We start from the raw sequence: 12697 nt of genomic DNA, 5'->3' as shown, positions 1-12697 counted from the left end.
CTCTGCTGGTTGGAGTCATAACTAGCACAGAGGAAGGTGGTTGTGGTTGATGGAGCCCATGACATCGCTGCAGGAGTTCCTTGGGGAATGTATGCTGATGATTGCACAATGAGTGGTAAATGCACAATTGGAGGAACAGAGTTCTCAGAGGGTTGTCGAACTGGAGCAGATTATTGAGAAATAGGGTGGAACAAGGTCATTAAGGGATTTGAACACATGGGTGGCGGTATTACGGAAGCAGGAGCCAGTGTAGTTTTCAAAAATCAATTTATGGTATGTAGACATCATTGTCTAGGCCAGCATTTATTGCCCGTCCCTGGATGCCCTTGAGAAGGTGGTGGTGGGGACTTCCGGTTGCGACTATGCCTAGGTAGGTCGCACATTCGGCAGCTCCCGCCGGGAACGGACTTTTGGGCTCTTTAGAGGGGCCCCAACGGCAATTGTTCGACGGCTTCCAGTGTGGGAAGGTGACAGCAAGGTCCCCCCGACATTATATGGATTGGACCAGCAGAGGAGCGGTTAAAAAAGTGATCCTGGTGCAGCGGAAAGTGCGAGGGAGGAAAAGCAAGATGGCGCCTGGTGGAGACCAAGCAGCGTGGGCGCAGTTGTCGCAGGAGCAGCAGGAGTTTCTTAAACGCTGCTTTGAAGAGCTGAGGGCAGAAATGCTAGCGCCAATGAAGGCGGCGATTGAGAAGCTTGTGGAGACCCAGAAGGCCCAAGGGGCGGCGATCCGGGAGGTGCGGCAAAAAGCCTCGGAGAACGAGGACGAGATCTTGGGCCTGGCGGTGAAGGTGGAGGCGCACAAGGCGCTGCACAAGAGGTGGGCGGAAAAATTTGAGGACATGGAGAATAGGTCGAGGAGGAAGAATCTTCGGATTCTGGGTCTCCCTGAAGGAGTGGAGGGGCCCGATGCCGGGGCATACATGAGCACGATGCTCAATTCGCTGATGGGCACGGGAGCTTTCCCGAGGCCCCTAGAGCTGGAAGGGGCACATCGGGTCCTGGCAATGAGACCCAAAGCCAACGAGCCGCCAAGGACTGTAGTGGTGAGGTTTCACCGCTTTATGGACAGAGAGTGTGTCCTGAGATGGGCCAAAAAAGAGCGGAGCAGCAGGTGGGAGAACACGGAGATCCGAATTTCCCAGGACTGGAGTGCGGAAGTGGCTAAGAAGAGGGCTGGTTTCAACCGGGCTAAGGCGGTGCTCCATCGGAAGGGGGTGAAGTTCGGGATGCTGCAGCCAGTGGGATTGTGGGTCACGTTCCAAGATCGGCGCCGCTATTTTGAAACGCCTGATGAGGCATGGAACTTTATTCAGACTGAAAAGTTAGACTCAAACTGAGGATTTGTCTTGGGGGGGATGTTTACTGTGTTTACTGCATTTGGGGAATGTCCTTTTTGTTTTGGTGCTAGGTGGGGATGGGTGAATGGATTTGATGTGGGGGCTGTGGGAGAGTGTGGGTGTCGGTGTTGGAGGGGCAGGGCCCTGCGGAGGAAGAGTGGGGGATGGAGGCCCGGGGATGGGGAGTTGGGGTAAGGCCGTAAAAAGGAGCTGCGCCAGAGGGGGCGGGGCTGGCTCAGGAAAGCGCGGGCTTTTCCCCGCGTTAGGGAAGGATGGGGGCGGGGCCGGGGAGGGGGGAAGGGCAATGCTGGAGAGGAGCGCACACTGATTCCAAGGGGTGGGGGTTTCTCACACTGGGGGGTCGATGGAATGGCAGGAGAGGCCGGGGTCAGCAGGTGTCAGCTGACTTAAGGGAGTCTCATGGGGGGAGCAAAATGGCTAGATGAGGATCTAGAGGGGAGGGGGGGGAACTGGGTTGCTGCTGCATTGGCCAAAGGGGAGCTGGAAGTAGGAGAGGTAGTCGGGGCGGGAGTCCGCCGCCTGGGCGACTGGAGGGTGCGTGAGGGTCGGGCACGTGGCTGGCCTAGAAAAGGAGATGGCTAGTCGGGGGGGGGGGGGGGGGGGGGGAAGCCCCCTGATCCAGCTAACAACTTGGAATGTGAGAGGCCTGAATGGGCCGGCCAAGAGGGCCCGGGTGTTCCCGCACAAGGGACTGAAGGCAGACGTGGTTATGCTCCAGGAGACACATCTGAAGGTGGCAGATCAGGTTAGGCTGAGAAAGGGATGGGTAGGGCAGGTCTTTCATTCAGGGCTGGATGCGAAGAACAGAGGGGCTGCAATACTGGTGGGGAAGCGGGTGTCGTTCGAAGCACTGAATATTGTAGTGGATAATGGAGGTCGATATGTGGTGATGAGTGGTAGGTTGCAGGGGGTGCGGGTGGTACTGGTGAATGTATGTGCCCCGAATTGGGATGATGCCGGATTTATGAAACGCATGCTGGGTTGGATTCCGGATCTGGAGGTAGGAAGCTTAATAATGGGGTGGGGTGGGGGGGGACGGACTTCAACACGGTGCGGGACCCAGCACTGGACCGCTCTAGGACCAGGATGGGTAAGAGGTTGGCTGCGTCCAAGGTGTTCAGGGGGTTTATGGACCAAATGGGGGGAGTGGATCCATGGAGGTTTGTCAGGCTGCTGGCCAGGGAATTTTCCTTCTTTTCCCACATCCATTGAGCCTACTCCCGGATAGACTTTTTCATTTTGAGTAGGGCGCTAATCCCGAAAGTGGAGGGAACGGAATATTGGGCCATAGCCATCTCAGACCACGCCCCGCATTGGGTGGAGCTTGTGTTGGTGGAGGAGAGGGACCAGCGCCCGCTGTGGCGCCTCGATGTGGGACTGTTGGCGGATGAGGGGGTGTGTGGGCGGGTGCGGGGATGTATTGAAAGATACTTGGAGGCCAACGACAACGGGGAGGTGCAGATGGGGGTAATCTGGGAGGCATTGAAGGCGGTGGTCAGGGGAGAGCTAATCTCCATTAGGGCCCACGGGCGAAGAGAGAGGGGAGGGAGAGGGAGAGGTTGGTGGGGGAGATTTTAAGGGTGGACTGGAGGTATGAAGAGGCCCCGAGGGCTACTTAGGGAGCGACGGAATCTCCAGACGGAATTTGACCTGTTGACCACTGGGAAAGCAGAGGGACCGTGGAGGAAAGCGCAGGGGGCGGCGTATGAGTATGGGGAGAAGGCGAGTTGGATGCTGGCACATCAGCTTCGTAAGAGGGAGGCAGCGAGGGAGATTGGTGGAGTCAAGGATAGTGGGGGGAATACGGTGCGGAGTGCGGTGAGAATTAACAAGGTATTTAGGGACTTCTATGGGGATCTGTACAGGTCTGAGCCCTCAGCGGGGGAGGAGTGGATGCGACGATTCCTGGATCATCTGAGGTTCCCGAGGGTGGAGGAGGAGGAGGTGGCTGGTTTGGGGGCGCCGATTGGGCTGGAGGAGCCGGTTAAAGGATTGGGGAGCATGCAGGCGGGGAAGGCCCCGGGGCCGGATGGGTTCCCGGTTGAATTTTACAGGAAATACGTGGACCTGCTGGGCCCGTTGCTAGTGAGGACTTTTAATAAGGCGAGGGAGGGGGGGACCTTGCCCCCGACAATGTCCAGAGCGCTGACCTCTTTGATCTTGAAGCTGGACAAGGATCCATTGCAATGTGGGTCGTATAGACCGATCTCGCTCCTCAATGTTGACGCTAAGTTGCTGGCGAAGGTGCTGGCTACGAGAATTGAGGACTGTGTCCCGGGGGTGATTCATGAGGACCAGATGGGATTTGTGAAGGGTAGGCAGCTAAATACAAATGTGGAGACTCCTCAATGTGATTATGATGCCCTTGGTGGAGGGGGTAGTGGAGGTAGTGGAGCTATGGACGCGGAGAAGGCCTTTGAACGGGTGGAGTGGGAGTATCTTTGGGAAGTGTTGCGGAGGTTTGGGTTCGGGGAGGGGTTCATCAGTTGGGTCAAGCTGCTATTATAGAGCCCCGGTGGCGAGTGTGGCCACGAACCGGCGGAGGTCGGAGTACTTTCGGCTGTACCGGGGGACGAGGCAGGGGTGCCCCTTATCCCCCTTGTTGTTTGCACTGGCAATTGAGCCGCTGGCCATGGCACTGAGGGAGCCCAAGAAATGGAGGGAATTGGTCCGGAGGGGAGAGGAACACCGGGTGTCGTACGCCGATGACCTGCTGTTGTATGTTGCGGATCCAGTGGAGGGGATGGCGGAGGTCATGCGGATCCTTAGGGAGTTTGGGGACTTTTCGGGGTATAACCTCAGCGTAGGGAAGAGTGAGCTCTTTGTGGTGCATTCAGGAGACCAGGGAAGGGGGATAGATGAGCTACCGCTGAAGAGGGCGGAAAGGAGCTTTCGGTACCTAGGGATCCAAGTAGCTAGGAGTTGGGGGGCCCTGCACAAGCTCAACTTGACACGGTTGGTGGAGCAGATGGAGGAGGATTTTAAAAGATGGGATATGCTGCCACTCTCACTAGCGGGTAGGGTGCAGTCAGTCAAAATGACGGTCGTCCCGAGGTTTCTCTTTGTGTTCCAGTGCCTTCCCATTATGATCCCCAAGCGGAACTGGGGATTGGCATTATTTAGGGTATCGGACGAGCCGGGAGTGCAGGAGGCGAAAGAGGACGGTATTCTGGCCTTTGCGTCCCTGGTAGCCCGGCGGAGGATTTTGCTACTATGGAAAGATGCGAAGCCCCCTAGTGTGGAAGCTTGGATCAATGACATGGCAGGATTCATCAAGCTGGAGAGGATAAAGTTTGCCTTGCGAGGGTCTGTGCAAGGGTTCTCCAGATGGTGGCAACCGTCCCTAGACTATCTCGCGTAGCGTTAGGAGGAGGTCAGCAGCAACAGCAGCCCAGGGGCAGGGAGGGAGGGGGGGGGGTTTCTTTTGGGGTGGCATTTGGGTGAAGGTGTGGTTTTTTCCCTATTTGTTCTTTTAAATGTTATATGGGGGGTTATTGTATATGGGAGAAATCCAATGTATAATTTCTGATTGTTGTGTTTTTGTTTCTCTTTTCTTGTTGGGAGGTTTGTTGAAAATTTGTTGAAAAATTTGAATAAATATATTTTTTTTAAAAAGAGAAGGTGGTGGCGAGCTGCCTTCTTGAACCGCCGTAGCCGTTGACACGTAGGTACACCCACAGTGCTGTTAGGGTGGGTGTTCCAGGAATTTGACCCAGCGACAGTGAAGGAACAACGATATATTTCCAAGTCCGGGTGGAGTGACCCGGAGGGGAATTTCCAAGTGGTGGTGTTCCCAGATATCTACTGCCCTTGTCTTTTAGATGGTAGCATTTGTGGGTTTGGAAGGTGCTGTCTAAGGAGCCTTGGTGAGTTCCTGAAGTCATCTTGTAGATGCAACACACTGCTGCCGCTGTTCGTCGGTGGTTGAGGGAATGAATATTTGTGGAAGGAGTAGCAATCATGCGGGCTGCTTTTCCTGGATGGTGTCAAGCTTCTTGAGTGTTTTTGGAGATGCACTCCCCCATCCAAGTGGAGAGTAATCCATCACATTCCTAACTTGTGTCTCTTAGATAGTGGACAAGCTTTGGGGAGTCGGGAGGTGAGTTACTTGGTACAGAATTCCTAGCCTCTGACCTGTTGTTGTAGCCACAGTATTTATATGGCTAGTCCCATTCAGTTTCTGGTCAATGGTGGGGAAGTTAGTGATGGTAAGACCACTGAATGTCAAGGAGCGATGGTTGAAGATGGTCATTGCCTAGCATTTGTGTGAGACAAATGTTCCTTGCCACTTGTCATCCCAAGCCTGGATATTGTCCAGGTATTGTTGCATTGTGAGGAATCCTGAATAGTTCTGAGCATTGTGCAATCATCAGCGAATATCCCCATTTTTGACCTTGATGGAAGGAAGGTCATTGATGAAGCAGCTGAAGATGGTTGGGCCTAGGACACTACCCTGAAGAACTCCTGCAGTGATGTCCTGAAACTGAGATGATCAACAAGCACAGCGTGATAGATGATGTGGACTTGTACAGGTTAGGATATGAGCAGTAGAATTTGACTGAGTTTATGGAGAGTTCAGATTGGAAAGTCAGCAAGAGAGCATTAGAATAGACATAGAGATTAGGCAATGCTGCAGACATGGAAGTAGGCAGCCTTTGTGCTGGAGGGAATATGAAGTTGGAAACTCCGTTTCGGGGTTAAGTTGAATGGTAAAATTGTGAACCGTTGACTTCACATTGAGGAATGAACAACAAGTTGGGGGGAGGGGGTGTTGAAATTAGTTAAGAGATTACAGAATTTATGCTGGGAATATAAGATTATGGCTTTGGTCTTTGCAGTTTTAGCTGGAAGAAAGTGGCCCATCCAGGACTGGATGTGGTACAGATGAACAAACAACACAGTGGAGATACTGAAAAAGTCCACGGAGAGGTAGAGTGGCTTACTGTTGACTTATATATCAAACCTGATGCCATTTCATAGCATTATGTGGCATGTAGTTAAGAAAGTGAAGGAAACTAAATCAAGATTCCTGGAAGACTCCAAAGGTATGGGAATGCATAGAGAAGCCATTGCTGCAGATGTTCGGGCAATGATTCAATAGATAAAAATGGACCAAAGTAAGAGAAGTTCCAAGTAGCTGGACATGGAAAGATGGGCAGTGAAAGAAGGTGACTCTTGGTAGCCGCAGAGAGGGCAAGAAGGGCCAGCAGGGATAGTGTACATTTGTCACAATCATAGAGGATGTTACTTCTGATTTTGATTGGGGCCATTTCAGTGCTGTGGCAGTGGCAAAAACCTGATGCATGTAGCTACAGCCTTGTAGCCCTTTCCTCTGTGCAGCGTCCTTTGTGGATGAGGTAAGTATTCTGTCGTTGGTCTTCAACCAAGGAGGCTCTAACTTGATGCTGATAATTATGTGGAAGTGGTCCTGTTCTACTGGTGTTACTTTTCTCGTTTGTGTAACTCCAATTTAAAGGAATTATGATGTTAGTCTGTGAATAGTACTTTGCTGCCAGGGGTACTCCAATGAAGTTCTTTGAATATGAAGTTTCAAATGAAGTATGACATTTCTATCACCGCAATCAGCAAATATAGTATTGCAGTTTCACTAGGTAATATTGGAACTTTGTGGTATTTTACAGAAACGTCGCATGGAACAACAGCAGAATGTACTAAAGAAAGAGAAAGACACTGCAGATAAGATTGCAGCTCGTGCATTTGCCCAAAGTTATTTAGCTGATCTAATTCCTACAGTCTTCAGTACTCTTCGGGATAATGGCTACTTCTATGACCCCGTGGAGAGAGGTTTGCTTGCCTTTAATATATTTTATGACTACATAAACCTTTGCAATAAAATGTTGCTGAGATGTGTTTTTCTAGCTGATGAATTTGGTTTGAGGATTAGCTTATCTTTTTGCACTGTCCCACAATCCCCTGGCATCTTCTCTATCTTTATTGAACCTCATGCACCTCTCATTTAAAATCTTGGTTCTCTACTGCACACCAAGTTTCTCATTGAGATGTGTTTACCACTTTCCTCCTTCAGCCTCTCCAGTCAGCATCTTTCACTGGTGATTTCAGTTTCCATCTCAACTCATCACGCTGTATCTCCTCTGAATTTATAGCCCTCCTATCCTCCCTACATCACCTTCCCCCATTGATATTCATGACCATTCCCTTGACCTTGCCATGTTAGGTTGCCTTATAATACCCATTGTGTCAATCACAGAAATGTTAATCTATTTTGTATTACTCTCCACAGGTTTCCTGCACCACCCTCCTCAATCCCACTTCTTTACATGCCCACTCCTGGGAAAAATATTTCCTTAAGCTGTTACTATCTTAGCTGGCTAACCTTTCACCACAATGGGCAGAATTTTGTCTTTTTTTTTGGCAAGTATCATCTTGGATAGCCTGCCGACAGTGTTGGTGGCTTTTCCAGCCATAATTTTAAACTGATGGATATAAAAATTGTAAAGATATGGAATCAAGACGTAACATTGACAGGTTTTAATTGAGCCCACCCCGCCAGAAAGTCGGGGTGGATTCTCCACTGCTCGCCGCCACTAGTGGAGAATCGGGATCGGTGCCTGGAGTTGGCGGGCACTGATCCAAACACGATACTCTGAACACCTGCTGGCAACGAGTTTGAGGTTGATTCCTGGGCAACAGTGATAGGATGTAAATGAACGCAAATCAATCTTAGTGACCCACTTGCATCCATTTAGTGCGTCGGACACCCTAATCTTTGGCCCACCGTGATTCTCACCTCCCCTGGGCCGAGAATCATATTGCTGGGGATTACTACCGGTCTCACCAAACATGAGCCCAACGTGGTGGATCTCGCAGTGTGCCAAGGGGGTAACTCCTTAAGGAAATTGCCTCCAAAGTCCTTCTGAGGGCCACTATCGCCACCCCACAATGCACTACGTGCCCACCCCTCCTCTACCAGACCCCTCCCCCACCCCCCACCCCCTCCTCAGTGACCCCAAAAACAGGAGAACCCCCCAAGAGACTCCCTTAATAGGGAGCCCCCCCTTGAACCCCCTTAATAGGGAGACCGCCCACGGGATCCCCTAACTGAAGGAGCACCCCAGGGGGACCTGCTACTTAAAGGAACCTCGCCACAGAATCCCCTAACTAAAGGAGCCCACCCACCCCCACAGAAACCCCTTAACTGAAGGGATCCCAATAGAGCCCACTTGACTAAAGGGACTACCCACAGACCCACCTCACCCCCCCAACACAAAAGAGACCCCCGTCTGGAAGGTAGAGAGCAGTCCAGACAGGTGCAGCAAAAGAAAATTACAGCTGTAACACGAACTTGGAAGCTCCACCTGTCCATTCCAAAAAGCTGTGACCTGTGTTTCAACCCATCAGATCCATTATCTTGCGAGCCTTTCATTAATTTTGCCTAGTGGGCTGTGATTGACAGCTTCCAAAAACAGCTGCGGCCTTGATTCATTCATCTCCCTTCATGGATCAGTGACTCTAAAGTGCTGAAACCCCAATGTTTACAACCACATCAAAGGGGCATAAGTGCATTCCAATCACTAAGTGCATTTCATTCACTCAAGCATGTGATTGCAATGCATTTACCACTCTTTGATGTGAGGGGCGTGGATAGGGAGCAGCTGTTCCCCTCATTTGACGGGTCAGTTACGAGGGACACAAGTTCAAGGTGAGGGGCAGGAGGTTTAGGGGGATTTGAGGAAAACCTCTATTGCCCAGAGGGTGGCGATGGTCTGGAATGGACTGCCTGGGAGGGAGGCTGAGGCAGGTTGCCTCATTTTCTTTTAAAAAGTGCCTGGATGAGCACTAGGCACAGCATTCAAGGCTATGGGCAAAGTGGTGGCAAATGGGATTAGGTAAGCAGGTCAGGTGTCTTTCATGTGTCGGTGCAGACTTGAAGGGCCAAAGGGCCTCTTCACTGTATTTTCTGTTGTTCTATGAATGTTCCCGATTCAGTGTTAAGCTTTCTTGGGACATGAGTCATGGTGACCTCTTTCTTTACTATAAATACCGACACACTCCAGGGGAACTCTAAAAGGGCTTTGTATAGCTAAAGCATGATTTCTACCCACTTGTTTGAGCTTTTTGATTATTTTCTATACCTGTCATGATCATTCTAACAATCTATATACCTGGGCCCCTCCCTCCACACTCTCCACTCCAAGTGTCTTTCGACCTGCACTGATTCAAACTTCCATAATTTAGAAAGAACTCTGTTCTAGCCTTTCTTGGTCCAAAGTGGATGATTTTACATTTATCTACATTGAAACTCATCTGCCACAGTTTTGCTCATTTACCTAAGCTATCAATTAATATATTTTTGTTATTTAGTGCAGTCAATCTTTATGTAATTAGAAAATGTAAGATGTATGAGCTCTGTCCCATCATGTCAGTCATTAAGAAATACAGTGAAGAGTTTAGACCCAGTACAGCATTATGGGACACCATACCTCAGCAAATTGGGCATCTGCCCATTATTCTTGCTCAGACAATTTCTAAACCAAGTCAGTCATTTTCTTTCAATTCTATTGGCATCAATTTTAGTTGGCAGTCTCTTATGAAGGGTTTTATCAAAGAAGCCCATATTAATGATATACTTAGTCATCCCCCTCTTTAGCAACTTCTTCAATACATCCAAGGAGATTTGTCAGGCCCTTACAAATCTATGCTGGCTCTCTCTGATCAGCTGAAAATTTTAAAGGTCTCTAACCACCCTATCCATGCTTATGGATTGTTGGGACTCTTATTTTACCTCCTATTAATGAGAATCGGTAGTCTGGTTGGTGGGAGGTGTCAAAAATACGACTTTATTGCTAATTACTCACTTGAATACACTTGAATAAGAACTGAATAAAAACTTAGAAACAAAATAGAAAACAATACATAAAAAGTCCAGCACATGGCAAAAAGCATAAAGCGCAAAAAAGAAATTACTTTAAACGCAAAAAAACAGATAGATAATTCAAGAATTCAGGAACAAAGACTTCGACCACAAGGTGTTATTTTTAAGGGAATTCTTATCTCTGGTTTAACTCCTCATTTACTTTCATTGGCTTCTAATTCTCGGCTGAGACCTCCTGGATTGTTCAAATGAATGTCTGTTATTTAGAGGATAACATGTTAATCAAACATTGGGCATTACGTAAGATTGACTGGTGCTTAGCGCCTGTGTGCGTAGTCTTAGGAAAATTACTGGATATGTTTCTCACACTTTCCATGTTACACAGCTCGGCGGAGACCTTGCTATAACTGATTAGTTGATCAGACAGAGAACAATGCATTCTTAGTGCTGAATACACTGAAACAAAAATGGTTAATTCATTATATGAGACAATGATTGGTTTCCCACAGTCAAGACACTTTCAATATTTTTACCTCTTAGCTACATGCATTCAACTAGCACCTATATTAATAAAACGATGAATAAATCTAGACCTAGACTCCATCATGGAAATATTGATTCAAATTGTCTGCCATGTCCTTGACAAAAGTTGGGTGAGAGGGTGAGCTGTGAGGAGGATGCAGAGATGCTACAGTGGGATTTGGACCGGCTGAATGAGTGGGTATATGCACGACAGATGCAGTATAATGTGGATAAATGAGAGATTATCTGCTTTGGTAGCAAAAATAGGAAGGCAGATTATTATTTGAATGGGTGTAGATTGAGAGAGGTGGATACTCGGTGAGACCTTAGTGTCCTTGTGCATCAGTCGCTGAAAGTAAGTGTGCAGGTACAGCAGGCAGTAAAGAAGGCAAATAGTATGTTGGTCTTCTTGCAAGAGGATTTGAGTATAGCATGAGGGCGTTGGTGAGCCACACCTGGAGTATTGTGGGCAATTCTAGTGTCTTTATCTGAGGAAGGATGTTCTTGCTCTGGAGGAAGTGGAGCAAAGATTTACCAGGCTGATTCCTGGGATAGCGGAACTGTCATATGAGGCGAGACTAAGTCAGTCAGGATTATATTCATTGAAGTTTAGAAGAGCGAGAGGGGATCTCATAAAAACTTATAAAGTTCTAACAGGATTAGACAGGGGAGATTCAGAAAAGAATGTTCCCGATGGTGGGGGAGTCCAGAACTAGGGGTCATAGTTTGATGATAAGGTGTAAACCTTTTAGGACTGAGGCGAGGACACATTTCTTCACCCAGAGAATGGTGAATCTGTGGAGTTCACTACCACAGAAAGTAGTTGAGGCCAAAACTTTGTGTAATTTCAACAAGGAATTAGATAAAGCTCTTGGGGCTAAAGGGATCAAGGAATATGGGGGGAAGGTAGGATCAGGGTATTGAACTTGATGATCAGCCATGATCATAATGAATGGCGGAGCAGTTTCAAAGGGCCGAATGGCCTCCGCCTCCTACTATTTTCTATGTATGTTTCTATGTGTGGTCATCAGTTTTCCACCATTCCAAATTTCTCCCAACTATGCTCTTTTTGCTAAGATAATTGTCAAAATGTTTTGTTGATTTTGATATCCCTTACAAATTTGTTTTCATCCTACCTCTTTGTAGCTCGTACTATCTTTTTTTTTAAATCCCTAACTGTTCTTTGCATCTTTCACATTAGTATAATTTCTTGATTAATAAGGGGATCAGGGGTTATGGGGAGAAGGGTATAAACTGGTTCTAAATAACAAATTATTTCCAAACATCTCCCACTGTTCTCTGTCATTTTACCCAGCAGTAAGATTATCCATTTTACAGTGGATAGTCAATGCCTCATTACAATGAAACCAGCCTTGCCCAAATCTCAAACATTAGTCACTATTTCATGTTTTTCACTTTCAAACCATGCTATTGGGATATTAATTAAATCTGGCTCATTATTCACTACTAAATATAATATGGCCTGCCCCTTTGGCTCAGAAAACTATCCTGGACACATTCAAGACATTCAATATCATTTGGCTATGCTCATCTGCTTGTCCCAATTTTTATTAAAGTTAAAATCCTCCATTTTCATTTTCTACCTTTTAATTCTTCAAATCCAGTTTCCATCCTCCCACAGTACAAAAAACAAGCCTTTGGCTCCGTGGCTGTGACTGTGCTTAACTACCCAACCTCATTCTTCTCAACCTGACCATTATACAATTGACCACACCATCCTCCCCCAACATCTCTCCACTGTTGTCCAGCTGGATGGCAATACCCTCATATTGTATTCTTTTCTAACTAGTCATAGCTAAAGCACTGTCTACAATGGCTTCCCTTCCCAAGGATTTATCCTCAGCTCTTCCTATTTCCTATTTCTCAACTACACACTGTGCCTTGGTATCATCATCAAAAGCATAATGTCAGATTCCAACTATATGCTCTACTGCACTCT

At 48.0% G+C, this 12697-nt stretch overlaps 1 protein-coding gene across 1 annotated transcript in view; it reads left to right on the top strand.

The window, feature by feature from the left end:
• The window catches only part of rsph3 (radial spoke head 3), a 165538-nt gene that overhangs the window by 118396 nt on the left and 34445 nt on the right, over positions 1–12697 (top strand). The window contains exon 6 of the mRNA XM_072507548.1: positions 7004–7166. Coding sequence (XP_072363649.1) covers positions 7004–7166 — 163 coding nt within the window. The remainder of the gene's footprint in view (positions 1–7003; positions 7167–12697) is intronic.

Source organism: Scyliorhinus torazame, chromosome 1, assembly GCF_047496885.1.
Source record: "Scyliorhinus torazame isolate Kashiwa2021f chromosome 1, sScyTor2.1, whole genome shotgun sequence".
Lineage (NCBI taxonomy): Eukaryota > Metazoa > Chordata > Chondrichthyes > Carcharhiniformes > Scyliorhinidae > Scyliorhinus > Scyliorhinus torazame.
Note: the sequence above shows the minus strand (reverse complement) of the source record. Positions and strands in the feature narration are given on the sequence as shown.